This window comes from Zeus faber (assembly GCF_960531495.2).
Source record: "Zeus faber genome assembly, chromosome: 14".
Classification (NCBI taxonomy): domain Eukaryota; kingdom Metazoa; phylum Chordata; class Actinopteri; order Zeiformes; family Zeidae; genus Zeus; species Zeus faber.
Window position 1 is genome coordinate 28312083 of NC_137200.1, and position 15410 is coordinate 28327492.

A 15410-nucleotide genomic window follows, 5' to 3' on the forward strand; every position below is an offset into this window, starting at 1 on the left:
GAGAGCGCTGCGCCCTCGCAGAAAAAACTGTGGGTTTAAAATGAGTCGAGCTTAGTTCAATTAAAGATTATTTACACACACCAACACAAATCCACACTCATAATCACTCACACTCAAATAAAGCACAGATCTATAAAGTACACAAAACTGTACAAATATGTATATATATTTTTTCAAGTACAATGTTTACATATTCATCTCTGTGTTTTAGTTTATCTGCCCTTCTTGTTCTTGCTTTCTTGACTTTTTGTTTTCCATTTGCTTTGCAAAACGAATGTTTCTCATGGTAATAACACCAGAGAGAGAAATATTTATATTATAAAAAAAAACTAGAAAAGGAAGAGTAGAAGGTGGAATAGTGGATTTTGACAACCACACCTTAATAATACAATAGTAATCGAATTAAACAGAATATATTTTTTATAGGTAAATAAAATAAATAGAAAGAGTATAAAATAAATACATTAGAAGTATTTTCCAACGATAGTGGTATTTAGATAGTATTGAAAATGCAAAAACATTCTATGTTTTTATTTAGGATGAAATGGTATGTGCATTTTTTTAAGATGCCACTGACTTAAAAACAACTTTAAAAAAGTTAAAAAAAAAAAGTCTTTCTGGAGAAGGAGAGCGTCAACACAACACCTGTACGCGCCGACGTCACGGGATCGTAGCATCGCGAGATCTGCTCCGCGATGTGTGGACATCTCAGAGGCAGCGTCCGGACCGAAGTGAACGACAGAGCCGCCGCTTCCCCCCAGGACGGACCCGTCTGGCGGATCTCACCCCCAGGAAGTGACCGCGGGGCTCCGGCGCGTCTCTGAGCAGGGACACGGAGGGAGGAAGAGCGGGAACAAGCTGCCGAAAACACCGCCCCCCAGAAACTGCACCGCGGCTCCGGTAGGAATCCCGCAGTCCAACATGGAGGCTGCGGGTCCGAGCTCCGAGTGACTCCCACGGCACAACACACACACGCACACACACGTACATATATATATATATATATATATATATACGTACACACGCACGGACCCCCATGTACTAGCACCCCACGGAGGACGCGGGGTCTCGGGTGTGGATGTGGACACGGAGGGGTCTGGACCATCGCAGGAACCCGGGCTCGAGCTCCGGACAAAGCGCCGGGAAAGTTGCTTCCCGTGGCGGACAAGTTTGACATCCTCCCGGTGTGGAGGGAGAAGCAGTTTCCACCAAAACAATATAAACCGGCTCATTAAACTCGCCTGTATCACTTTATTATCTCTTAACGGGACTAAAAGTTTATTTCGGGACGTTATGGATCTCCGCCTCCTCCTCCTCCTCATTGGGGTCTTACTGAAGAGATGAAGATGAAGGTCTCCCGGCCCGGGCCCCTGTAGGCCCCCGGGGGCCGCGCCGACCGAGAGGGATTGTGGGTATTTTGATGGAGACTCGCCCCCCGCCATGCCTAGGAAGGAGCTGCCTCTACCCGACGGCTGGGAGGAGGCGAGAGACTTCGACGGCAAGGTCTACTACATAGACCACGTCAAGCAGACCACCAGCTGGATAGACCCCCGAGACAGGTAGGGGATGCGGGACTGGTAGGGGTGTCTGCAGGGTTCTGGGACGGGTGTTGGGGGGGCTCTGGGACAAAGGAGGGGTCTGAGACAGGTAGTTGGGGTCTACGACAGGTCTGAGGCAGGGCCACACTGGGAGGGGGGCTGAGACAGATGGTCTGGGACGTGTGTGTGTGTGTGTGTGTGTGTGTGTGTGTGTGTGTGTGTGTGTGTGTGTGTGTGTGGGATCTGAGAGAGGCAGGAGAGGTCTGGGGCCGGGCAGTGGGGCTGAGACAGGTGGGCGGGCTAGGACCTGTAGGTTCACAATGGGGGTGGGCAGGGGCTATGACAGGTAACAGGGTCTGAGACAGGTGGGGTTTCTTCGGGGGTGTGGAACAGGTAGACTGAGGCTGGGATGTGTAATGGGGTCTGAGACAGGTAGGAGGGGTCTCAGAGTCAGTGGGGGTCTGGGACAGGTAGTGGGGTCTTGGACAGGTAGGTAAGGGGTCTGAGACAGGGTTAGGGACACAGGCAGGTAAGGGTTTTGGGGGGGGTCTGAGACAGGTGGTGTCATTGGAGGGGGGCATCTGAGATATGTAGAGGTAGTGACTTATGGGAGTGTCTGGGACATGAAGGGGTTCTGGGACAGGTGGTGGTGGGTGGATTGGAACAGGTTGCATCTCACTGGAAGGGGGGCTGAGACTGGTAGGGGGGTCTAGAAGACAGCTAGTGGGTCTATGGGAAGGATCTGGGACAGGGAGCAAGGCCTGTGATGGGGTCCGGGAGGTGCTGTGACAGGTAGTGGGTGTCTGGAACAGATAGGAAAGGGGTTGGGACAGCTAGGGTCATACGTGTTCGGGGGTCCAGGACAGGTAAGGTTGCATTGGGAGGGGCAGTAATCAGTTGGTGTCAATTAAATTTAAATTAAATTAAATTCTTATATGGAAGTATGCATAGTATGCAATACCCGTAGCATCAGGAGTGTGTGTGTGTGTGTGTGTGTGCCTGTTACTGTGTGTGTTGGTGGGTTTCTTCTGCCGGGTGTTCTCATCTACAGATCAGGCTCTATGTTGGCGCTGGCCGATATACTGCATATAGATATACGTATGTACAGTGTACAGGTACTCCTCACTTAACGACCGAGTTCCGTTCCTACAACCAGGTCGTTGGGCAAGAACATGTGTTATTTCACGGTAAGGGGGCGTGGCGGTTCCAAACGCTAGTGTAGTGAATACTGACAGACTGAAGGAACGAGACTGAGAAGGGTGATGAGATGTAAACAGTGTATGTACAGTGTATATAGTGTATACAGCATATAAAGTGTATATATGGTGTATATAGTATTTAGTGTCTGTAGTGTATAAAGGATGAAGCGCGATCAGATGTTTGACGCTGAGACCCCGCACATGCGGAGGGCACGCCGCGGTATTGTACGCAGCGTACAATACAGACTGGTCAGAGAGCTGGTCCTAAGTCCCAACGGTTGTGAAACAGGTAGGTTGTTAAGTGAGGAGTACCTGTATATCTCAATATCGTGATATGAGACAAGATCTGGTTTGGAATCCTTTTCTGGTAAAATTGTGATATAGATGCAGTTTTCTGAACTTCATAGAGAGGGGGGACTGGGGACTGGTGCCGTTCTTACTGGTTTGTTCTGTTGTTGAGACTCTGGATGTGTGGATCGTACCTTTAGGACGTTCTTGCATCTTGTGCTGTACTGGCAGGGATACACCAGGGGATTTTCAAAAGACCTTCTGAAGACTTCCCAAAAGTCTTTCCAAAGTCTTCCAAAGGCACAAGACTTTCCGAAAACTTTTCAGAATACTTTCCAAAGTATTTTCAAAATAATTTCCAAACTTTCAAAGAGATCCAAAAGAGATCAGGATGTTTCCCAGGATGCTTTGCTGGTGTTGTTGTTTTGTATCAAAGCCCATTTTGGTTGGTTGTCGGCCAACAGCTTTTTTTAGGATTGGTTCTAGAAAGTGGAACAGAGGGAGCCTTCATTAGATGGATGGATGGGTAGATAGAATAGATAGATATAGATAGAGAGATAGATACTTTATTCATTGCAGGAGGGAAATGTAAGTGTCACAACAGCTCACATCAAAAAAGGCTAAACTAATGACAAGATAGAAAAAGGAAAATGGCAGTATACAATGAAATATAACTTAAAAATTAACAATAAGAAACAATCAAATAAACAATATATACAGCAATATACAGTAATCCTGACAACAAACCGTGAAAATAAATGACGAACCATTACATTTTTGCAATATACAATAAACCTAAAAGTTAGTTCTCACGCATATTGTTACGTGAACGTAACATCTGGGTTTACAGATATTAGTCACTCTCCAATAAGACCGTCCCATTGGATTTTTTTAAATAATCCTGCAATTCATCATATGCTTGAATTACAGACAATAACATACAGTTTACTGTGTTTTAGTTTTCCTTCAAATTGTCCTAATGCTTAAAGTGAACATAGCAACCAGCTCCGGGTTCTGCAGTGCAGTGTGTGTTGCCGTGCGTGTCCTGCTCTCCAGGAACTGCTCCAGCATCATTCCACATGCTGTGCGTCACGTTCCACTGCCACGCTCCACAAAACCCCAGAATAAAATGCTGTGGTGATGATTTGGGAACATGAAACAAGTCAAATAAACACTCAGATAACCGCTTGCTATGTAGTACTTTAACCCCACCCCACACTCAGTAATACAAAATACATAAATACAGGAGATAGATTTGCCATCAAACTGCTACACTGGAAATAAACCTAAGCAATGACAATGAATCAGAAACATTTTGAGCATTGGTGCCAAGTTTACCACTGATTACCATGGAAATGTGTGCCAGATTTGCCACCATATGCCACCCAAGTTGCGTTATCAGGGACCTCCGGCACAGACGACAGGGGGTTGATAACACCAGTTTATTGTAGAGATGAGGCCAGGTGGAATTAGCCAGGAGCAGATGGAGCATGTCATGACGCAGGGCTCCATCCTGACTGTGTGGACGAGGTTTTAAACCTGATGCTCGCCAGCCCAACCAACGAGCATCAGGTTTGGCTACGTAAGCCACCCCTTCCACCACACGATGCTAATTCGTGAGCTTTTTTAACGGCAGTCGTTTGCTGTTTGGAGGAAAGTAAGAAGTGAAATTTTGGCAAATTATTTCAGAATCTGTCTTGATTAATCTTGGATAAGTAGGGGGGGGTCTGGGACAGGTAGTGGGGGTCTGGGACATGTAGTTGGGTTCTGGGACATATTGTCAGGGTCTGGGACATATTGTCAGGGTCTGGGACAGGTAGTTGGGGTCTGGGACATGTAGTGGGGTCTGGGACTGGTAGTGGGGGTCTTGGACAGGTAGTGGGGTCTGGGACTGGTGGTGGTGTGTAGATTGGGCTGTTTTCTGGCCCGTTCTGCCACTGCAATAGGCTTGACGCTGGACGCACGCCGCGCCATGCTACGCTAGGCCACGCCAGGCCATGCTGAACAAGGCTAGACCAGAACACTCCTGAAAGATGGAAGGCCCTGCCTCGAGCCAGCTGGTCGCGGCTCTTTACCGAGTCCTACAAAGACCCCAAACCGCTGACTTTGATACCAAATCCCTTTAATGGATAAAGCCATGAATCCCTTGGGGGATTATGGATGATTTTATTATGCTTTGGTGGTGTGTGTATTCCTTATTATTATTTTTTCCTTTAACAACAAAGTGTTTTCTGGACTGTTTTTTTAGCAGGAGTGCATTATGGCTAGACCAAGCCTAAGATGTACCCGGCACCCAAAATAGTGTACTGCATACAATGTCCTATATACTACATGTGTGTACTATGGTCCAGTGTACTTTAATGAGTAAAAAGAACTACACTCCATGCTACATACTAGATACTACATCGTCAAACAGCTGCTCCACTTCTTTCAGCATATTGTCATGATGACACTGCATAGAAATTGTTGCCTGTGTCTTGCCCTCACAATGCATTGTGGGATAAGCTCTCCAGCATAGTGTGAAGCACTTGCATACCATGACATTTCACTGGATATAGTACGTCTCTGAGCATAATATGGTTTTGAACCTAGCAAAACGCTTCCTAACTAATTTGTCATCCAAAATAGTAACCAGTACCATTTTATTTCAGACGCAGCCAGTATTTGGTTCTCTGTTTTAGTTCCAGTTTTGGTTTCGGTCCGAACCCAACGCTACAGGAAATCCTTCCCGTGTCAACCAATTGAGGTCTATTTGGGTCGTTTCCAGAATGTTGACTTACAGCCACAACATTACACAACGAAATCAATTTAACACCCAGCAACAATCAATTGTTGATGTATAAGAGCACTAGGCGAGTCAATAATACACACAACCTTATAGTTGAGACGTTGGAGGTGTGGGATAGGGTTAAGGGACCTCCATGTACCCCCAGTGGGAACTCCATGTACACATAGTGGGACCTCCATGTATCCCCAGTGGGTATATGGAGGTCTCTGGATGTTGGTGAAACCACAACTTCATGGTGCGTAGACTAGCACTCGCATTTAGGTTCTCTTCCTCTTCCTCTCTCTGTCTCTCTCACACACACACATATATTCCGCACACACACTCACACGTGCACACATTCCTGAGGCACATGAGCGCGGCAGCACTGATGCCAGGGAACAGAGGACGGATTCATTGTAAATTCCTTTCGCTGGCTGCCACCGTCATGCACGGGGTCAAAGTGCGTCACAAGGTAGGCAGCAGCCTCCTCCGCCTCAGACATCCAGTGGAGTCTGGCCAGGGGCCCGACCCCCAACACGTGCCCGGTACTGGACCTGGTGCCGGTACCAGTATGGTCTCGACGCTTTCCACTGCAAATGGCAAATAGTCAAGAAATCCAGTCCCATTCCTGCTATAAGGACTTAGCAGTGCACAATTCCTTCCTGTGCCTTGTGAATCGGGCGGTACTGACACAAAAGCTATACAGCTGGTTAGAATGCTATGCTAGCTCACCAACTATACTTAAACAGTAAAACGAACCTAAGGAAACATGACACACTTTGCTGCTGCCTCATCACTCACTGCAAACCACTATGCCTATTTTTGCTAACAATTTATTTTCCGGCACATAGGACTGTATAAAATTGGATGAAACTAATATTTAGATGGCCAATTTGTTAGAGTAAGTATTCCAGGAAGTCAAGCGGGACTCCCACCCACTCCTGCCCCTTGTGGGACATGCCCGAGCCCCCAAATTCCCGAACCATCAGCAAGACCGGGGCCCGGGTGTGTTCATACACGGTATCTCCCCACTGGGCGCATGTCTCGCCCAAGCAGGACTCCCATAGTTACGTGAGGGCAGCACCCCTCGTGGGACACACTGCCTCTGAGCCTGCGGCGCACAACGAGCGCCTGAACCCCCAGACCACCGGCAAGGCTGGGGCCCGAGCGTGTTCACACACCGAAACTATCGCCACATCGCACTCCACCGAGGCGCACACATCTGTTGCGGTGCACGATCATCCCTTTTATGGCAGGTACCCCTTGATCTGTGTCCCCGCCTGTCAGGCTGGGGCCGTCAGAGACCTAGAGGAGTGTTTAGCGAACACCCACCAGCCAGTTGCTCAACCCCTGTGCTGGCGCTATGCCAGGTGGCATCTCCTCTGTGTGTTGGCTGGATGGACAGGACACTGCGAGGGCGTTATGTGTTACATTCCACCGGACCCCACCCCCCCTCCAGGGCGTTGTGTGGACAGTTTTGACGTCACCGGAAAAGGCTGCAGCTCTGAACGCAGAAATAGTATAAGGGGGTGTGTGTCCGATCCTGGATCTACGCACACTGAATCACCACAATGTTACTCGCCCATTTTGCATGCTCACCGTGAACGTGCTGCTGCGGGCGGTCCACAGGGGCGATTTCTGTCCAAGCATCGACCTGAAGGACGCCTACTTCCACGTCCTGACAGCACCGAAACACAAGAGGTTCCTCCGTTATTATCTATTTATTTATTTATTTATTTGTCCGGTTGAACCCTGTGCACCACTGATGACGCTTTCTGGTTTGGGCCACAATCGCGGAACCTAGCCTACTGTAGAGATCCCCAGACCCTCACATAGGGTGTGCGTCTGGGTCGAGTCTCCTTTTACGCACAGGTTTTCACAGATGCCTCCCTGATGGAATTTACATTTACATTTAGTCATTTATCAGACGCTTTTATCCAAAGCGACTTACAAGGGAGAATAACATTCAAGCTACATTGCCACAGAGATTAGTGTAACAACAACATTCGTGTAACAATAAATACTGCAAGGTGGAGGAATGGGACAGGACATACCGCAGGCAGGCGGTGAGCAGCGTGTGGCCCCCGTCCACATGCCACATCAGCCTCCTGGAATTGGATATTGTGTTACTGCTTCTGAAGCACTTCGAACCCCTGATACGGGGCCAGGATGTGCAGATCATGCCAGACAACGGGGCTGCGGTGGCCTGCATCGACCGTCAGGGGGGCTGTGAGATCACCAGCGCTCCATTACGCAGCCAACAGGCCGTGGAGATGGGTGCTACTATGGCTCAGCTCTCTGTTGGCGAGCCACATCCTGGGCCACTCAACGTGGGGGCGGACCGCATGTCATGAGGAGGCCCCCGTGAGTGGCGCCTCCACCCGGATATAGTACTCCAGCTTTGGGCCCGTAGCAGATCCCCATGCGCCGTGACGTGCTGTCGCAGGCCTGGGGATTGGTGACCTCATTACCGGTCCTGGGATGTCGTCCTCTGGCCTGGCTCCTGAACGGTGCAGGCTTGAACAGTGTGGACTGTCACAGGCTGTGATCTCCACCATCGGGGGCTCTCGCGCTCAGTCCACTGCTCGGCTTTACGTCTCCAAGTGGAACGTGTTTGAATGGTGTTGCGTTGACCGCTTGTGCTGCAGCTATCCACAGAATCTGCTTTCTGCATCAATACGACATGCAAATATAAGACAAAGGTACATTTTGGCTACGAACAAACGCTGTGAAGTTGTTTAAAATGAGGAGTAGGATCTCCATGTGGCTTCGTATTTTCGCTTATTTCAGCTCATGTTATGCTTGTGTTATACAGGCTAAACCAAATATTGACTCAAATGCAGCGAAGACGCTGTTTGTCTTTGTTTTGACTGCAGTGGGGTCGTTGGTAGAAACCCGACAAACACATAAAAGCCCTGAGCTAGTTTAGCATAGCAGCTTGTTTCGCTGCTTCATCAGGAGGACTGTGCTTAGATCTATCGTGTGTGTGTGTGTGTGTGTGTGTGTGTGTGTGTGTGTGTGTGTGTGTGTGTGTGTGTGTGTGTGTGTGTGTGTGTGTGTGTGTGTGTGTGTGTGTATGTGTATATATATATATATATATATATATATATATATAGTGTGTGTACACATATGTGAAATATTATCTGTGTTTATTAAGTTAAAATCAATTGATAGGCAGGCTATATAATTGAAGGCATGTAGATTAATGATATATATTTATTTAATATAAAAAAGTCCCGTCAATTAAGCTATTTATAAATAAATAAATATTTTGACTTGAAACCAAATAATTTCGTTTGATCAATAAGTAACAAGTGCAACTGCTTTAATTTACATTTCACTTAAATAAAATGTTGATAAAATCAAAAACAAGATAAATATGGCAAGTAGGTCCAAATAAATAAATGTTGTGGTGTAGTCCATCTTCGTGGATAATTTTACAATACAAAGGACATTTTCCGTCTGATTTGGGTTGAACTTAAATATCCAAAAAACACCAAACTATGGATGTAAGTGTTCCTGTTGTCAACGATACCTCATCTTATTTCTTCTTATTTGAATGAACCATATCTTTTTACTCATATTTTTACTTTATATTGTTAGTTAAAAACTGTATTTGAAAAGAAATGAGAGAGACAGCAGAGGGGAGTGAGACAGAAAGTGATACTCAGAGAAGGACAGAGTGTGACTTGGTATGTGAGGCATGGTGGTGGTGGAGGTAGGGGGTGGTGTTTACGTGCATAGTTGTGTGCGTGTGCACGGCAACAGTTCGCACGCACGTGCATGTTTTCAGCCGGTAACTCTAGATTAACTGGTTTTACCGCAGAGCAGGCGGAGGGAGTCGGTGCACGGGCAACATGCACGCCGACCTTTGGCTGGTTATCAGACTGAATGACTCATTAGCCGCTCTGGGACGCCGTGCCGGCCAATCCCGTGAGAGCTGGTTAGAGAACTGTGATGTGATTGGACAGAGACGGCAGGAAATCAGCTTCGTGTAGACTGATCTGAAATCAGGTGGAATTAGGTTGAAATCAGGTAAAATCTAATTGAATCTCCCCCAGCTCAACTGATCTGAAATCAGGTTAAATCACCCTCTGCTTGACCGATATGGTCTGAAATGAGGTGAAATCTGATTTAATCGCCCTCAGCTCAAGTGATCTGAAATGGGGTGAAATCACCCTCACCTCGACTGATCTAAGATCAGGTGGAATCCCCCTCAGCTCGTCTCCTCTGAAAGCAGGCAACTTCCCCTGAGCTCCACTGATCTGGTCGGAATCAGGTGAAATCACTCTCAGCTTGACTCAACTGATCTTGTCTGGGATCAGGTGAAATGAGAGGAAATCGGTTTGAAATCAGGTGCTTTCTGGTGATTTCCACTACTGTGTGGATGGAATCCACATCTTATCAGTACATACGCAGACACCCCCCCCCGTCCCTCCCTCTCTCAGCACGCCCCAGAAACCGCTGCTAAATAATTCAGAATTCTGCAGTGCTGCTCCTTGTAAAACTCAGTGCTCTGTAACAGTAAAAATAAATCCCATTAAAGATGATTTTTAATTTCCCTTTTCAATAAATAGTTTAGTTCTAAATGCCAGATGAATAAACTATCAAATTCTTTTTTAAACAAAATAATCTGATGCATTACCACTTTTATAGGGAGTAGCACTGGCAAGTTATTTTTTTATCTTAAGTATGTTACATAATTATTTAGTAAATTGTGCATAGTAGTAATATTTTATTGATTAGTACTAGTAGGTTATATTATGATATTATGCATAGAAACATAAAATAAGTTAATTATCATGGAGGCCAGTGAATCAACATGAACATAATCAGATAAACATGGAATTACCAAATAAAAAGATGAACTTTTAAACTTTAATATAATAATAATATTTTGAATACAGTAGAATAATAACAACAATAAGATATAATAAATATAATAATAAATTATATACATATGTAAACTATAAAAATAGTTAATTTATTTACAAATTATTTTCGTAATGCATTTTACAGACTTCCAGCGCACAAACAGCTGATTTAAATTATTTCATTAAAGTGCCTCTCCTCTCTCTTTCTCTCCATCTAAGAACTTTTCTCCTCCTCTGCTTCATTATTTATCAGCTGAAAAATGATCTGTGTGTGTGTGTGTGTGTGTGTGTGTGTGTGTGTGTGTGTGTGTGTGTGTGTGTGTGTGGGTGTGTGTGTGTGTGTTCTGCTGTCATTTAGATGAGGTTTTGGAGTTTTTTGAGATGAAGATGCAGCAGAAGATGGCTGCTGGTTTGTTTAATACAAGGGTTGGCCCTAACCCACAATCAAGGTCACCATCGTTAACTAGAGACTTGAGTCTATCTGGTGGAAGGTTGTCCTTTGCTGTGGGATAAACAGAGACAAAGTTATTGAAGTCGACCGTTCGAAAAGCGTCTTATGGGAAGGCGAGAATGGTTTTGAAGAAAAGCAAGTGTCAGAACTGGTGTGACTGGGTTCCTGAACTGGTCTGGTTATGGTTCTGAACTGGTCTGGTTGTGTTCCTGAACTGGTTTTCCTCCCCAGGCAGACCAAGCCCCTGACCTTCGCAGACTGCATCGGGGATGAGCTGCCGGTGGGATGGGAGGAGGCCTTCGACCCGGTGGTGGGAGCCTACTATGTGGACCACAACACCAGTAAGAACCACCACATGTTGTTCACATAAAACAATACTTCTCATATTTATCATATTAACAAAGACTTCCCTGATATTTGCCTGATGGTTGGATGGACCTTTAAGGATGTTTTCAAATCAATAACAATTAGAAATCAATTATTACAAACAAATAAATAATATAATATTAGTGTAATGATGATGATATTCATCAATCATTACACAATCATTCTGTAGAGAGAGAGGGAGAGAGGGAGAGGGAGAGGGAGGGAGAGAGAGCGAGCTCTTCTGAGACTATTATCTTTATCACACTGCAAGCCATAAAAATGTAAAATGGGTTTTACAGAAATATACAAAAAATATAAACTGAATAAATAGTAAATCTATTTTCTTACAGTGCCGCTAACGTAGGAGCTCATCGATACTTCAGTCTTTAATAATGTTCCATGCGACCCCCCCCCCCCCAAGTACCCCAGTATTTGGGGGGGGGGGGGGGAGCACATCTGGCAGTTAGAGCACATCTGGTACCTACACCAGTAGCAGGGGGCCACGCCCCTCACCGCTGTAAACTAGGTGTACATTATATTTGCATTTGTAACATCAACTGTTATTGTTACTATTACTGTAATTTAAAGAAACGAGTGTTGTTGATTATGTTCTACTTATGCTGCCTTTTCATGAATGAAATGTTCGTATTGTTGTGATAATTGCACTTCTAACATTGAATCCACTATGAAAGGCTAGTGCAAATTCTGTTTGTTTTACTGATGAGAGGAAATAAAAACAATGAGGTAGCCCGTTTACGCCAAAATGCATTTATTTGGAAAGTATTAAACATGTGTATATTTTTTGAATAACACATGCATAAAACAGTTGTGATTTATAAAACACATACTGTATGTCTTTGAAATGGCTGGTTCAGCTATTCAAGATATATACTGTAATATACTGTAAGGTGATGCGGAAAAGGCAGTAAAAATGCTCGGTGACATTGTTTTATGCACAAATTCGCTCATCTAACGATTTATAGATAAGGCCTATCATGAATTGGGTCGCAATCGTTCATGTCATTTTTAAAAAGTGGATCCCCAGAAATGTTTTTTTGGGAAACACTCTCAGAGGGGACTCACTTCTACTCCGGCATGGCTCATACTACTTTGAGCTTGCAGATGAATTGCTTCTGAACAGGAAACTGGCACAGCCTTCCACTTCCACTGCCTTGATCAAAGATGTTACGCAACACCTTAGAATGGAAAAGCTCATATTCACTTTACGAGACTCCATTGAGAAATTCTATAAGACTTGGCAACTCTCCATTGATAATGTAGCGGGAAGGAAATAAATATCCAGTCAACTCTTTGCTACGATAACAAGGTCATACCAAATGCAAAATGGCAATAATCACCATGTAAAGCAGCTTTGTACCTTGATTAATACTTATACTGTATACAGTATACACTCTATGAGTTCTATTGTTTTCATGTGTGTGTCAATTCTGTATTATTGTAATATTTTATATGATTTGTATTCAGTGCTTACTGTTTAACTAAAATACCAATAAACAGACGTAAAAAATGTTAAGGACATTCATGCAGTGAAACAACATAAATTAGATTAAAAAAAAAAAAACACAAAAAAAAACACACAAATAATAACACATCACATACACATCTACTACACAAGTTAAGGTATAGAAGCACTATGCTAACTAGTGCCAATACCCTTAACTAATGACTAGTGAGCCAAATATGTGCAAGTAGCAGTTAGTCTACAGAAAGTACAAAGTTACAGTATTGCGGAGTGATTTGAAATAAATAGTGATTTAAACTTTGCGTCAAATAGTGATTTTTAAATTATGAGTATTAACTCAGTTGAAATCACTTATTGACTGTTTCTGTATCTGTAATGTTCATTATTATTAAGTGTTATTAAGTAGTGAAACCAGACAATGTGCCCTGCCACTCCCCAGAGAGCACCCAGCTGGAGGACCCCCGGGCCCAGTGGCAGCGGGAGCAGGAGTCCATGCTGAGGGAGTACCTGGAGGTGGCGCAGCACGCCCTCAGCGCCCAGCGCCAGCTCCTCCAGGTGAAGGAACAGCGGCTACGCCTGGCCCAGCAGGAGTACCTCCACCTGCATGAGGCCTGGAGGGACAAGGCCACCTCCCACACGAGCCGTGAGTCTGCCAGGGTCACCCACCCAACTCCACACAGCACCAGCCAACCAGCACCACTCCACCCTGTCACGCAGCACCACCCACCCAGTACCGGCAACCCAGCACTACCCACCAAGTCACATAGCGCCACACAGTCTCCCAGCACCACCCACCCAGTTGCCCGTCCACCCAGCACCAGAAACCCATCACCAGCCACCCAGCAACACCCAACCAGCACCACCCACACAGCCACTCATCCACTCCATTATATTTTACATATCTGATAAAGTATTTATTGATATATATCTTCTAAAACCACCTCCTCTCTCTTGCAGTGAACTCCAGATCTTCGTCCTCCAGCAAGTACGACCCTGAGATCCTCAAAGCTGAGATCGTCACGGCCAAGAGCAGGGTGAGAAAATCCAGACAGTCTTGGAGCTAGGAGACAGTCTAGGAGCTAGGAGACAGTCTAAGAGCTAGGAGACAGTCTAGGAGCCAGCAGACATACTCTATGGTAGAGCCAAATAACACCGGCATCCTCTGTGCCAACTGAGGGATGTTTGAAAACTTTGTCTCGTTCAGTTGAAGCATAAAACGTCTCCGGTTTGACGCAGTTGGACGTCTCCTTTAGGACATTGAAGACTGGAGATCAATCAGCTCCATCTGTAATTCCTGCTGCGCATCCTTGTCGTCAGTGACAGGCCACATGACACCGGCTGAAGCGACTTCTCAAACTTTTCGAAATCAGAGAATGGACGGCAGAATTCTCCGTGCAGGTCGTCCAGCGATGTGCCGTATTTGCTGTCATGCTGGGGGCTTCTTTCAGCGGCGCTGGCGTGGGGGAGATGCGCCAATCATTAGTTTGTCATTTGTTTAGAGAACAAAGTCAATTTAACCTTGAAGGCTTTCACGTTTGAATACATGTCGTATACAAACTGATCTTTCCCTTGTAGCTTCACGTTCAGCTCATCATCAGAGAAGACCCTGCAATGCGCCATCTAGTGGTACCATTAAGTATTACAGGAAAATAACAGTGAAATGAATACTACAAATTTAAATGTATTATAGGATTGTTGTTGATGTAAATGCCTCGCGAGCCGGATAGGCAAACTACGGCCAGCGGGCCATTTCCAGCCGCCTGGCTGTAGTTTGCCCGCCCCTAGTCTAGGAGCTCGGAGACAGTCTCGGTGCTATAAGACAGTCAAGGAGGTAGGAGGCAGTCCAAGAGCTAGGAGGCAGTCTAGGAGCTAGGAGGTAGTCTTGGAGCTAGGAGACAATCAATGAGCTGAGAGAGAGTGTAGGAGCTAGGAGACGGTTAAGGAACTAGGAGAGAGTCTAGGGCACGGTCTAGGCACTAGGAAACGGTCTAGGAGCTGAAAGACAGTCTAGGAACTAGGTATACGTCTAGGTGCAAGGAGACGGTTTCAGTGGCTAGGAGACGGTCCAGGAGCTAGGAGAGGGTCGAGGATCTAGGAGGCAGTCTAGGACCTAGGACGCAGTCTAGGATCTAGGAGATAGTCTAGGAGCTAGGAGATGGTCTAGAATCTAGGAGGCGTTCTAGGACCAAGGAGGCAGTCTAGGAGCCAGGGGATGGTTTCAGGGGCTTTGGGTCCATCTACCAGGACTCTACACACGGCAGCTTTACAGACTCAATGGGACTTTATTGCGCTGGCTCCTTGATAAAGGCTGAAACCATCGCACTTTGGAATGTGAATGATGTAACATATAGAACCTTATCACTTGTGTTTCAGTGCAGAAGAATTTTTACAGTCGTTGAGTTTGGAAAACTATTTTTATGACTTTGTTATTGCCGTTTCTTCTG

The 15410-nt window shown here is 45.6% G+C and overlaps 1 protein-coding gene across 1 annotated transcript in view; it reads left to right on the forward strand.

Annotated features, from left to right (window-relative positions):
* Window positions 1-1202: 1202 nt before the first annotated feature.
* The window catches only part of wwc1 (WW and C2 domain containing 1), a 31521-nt gene continuing 17313 nt past the window's right edge, over window positions 1203-15410 (forward strand). The window contains exons 1-4 of the mRNA XM_080013593.1: window positions 1203-1559; window positions 11349-11458; window positions 13406-13609; window positions 13924-14000. Of these exons, the coding sequence (XP_079869719.1) occupies window positions 1441-1559; window positions 11349-11458; window positions 13406-13609; window positions 13924-14000 (510 nt within the window). The 5' untranslated portion in view covers window positions 1203-1440. The remainder of the gene's footprint in view (window positions 1560-11348; window positions 11459-13405; window positions 13610-13923; window positions 14001-15410) is intronic.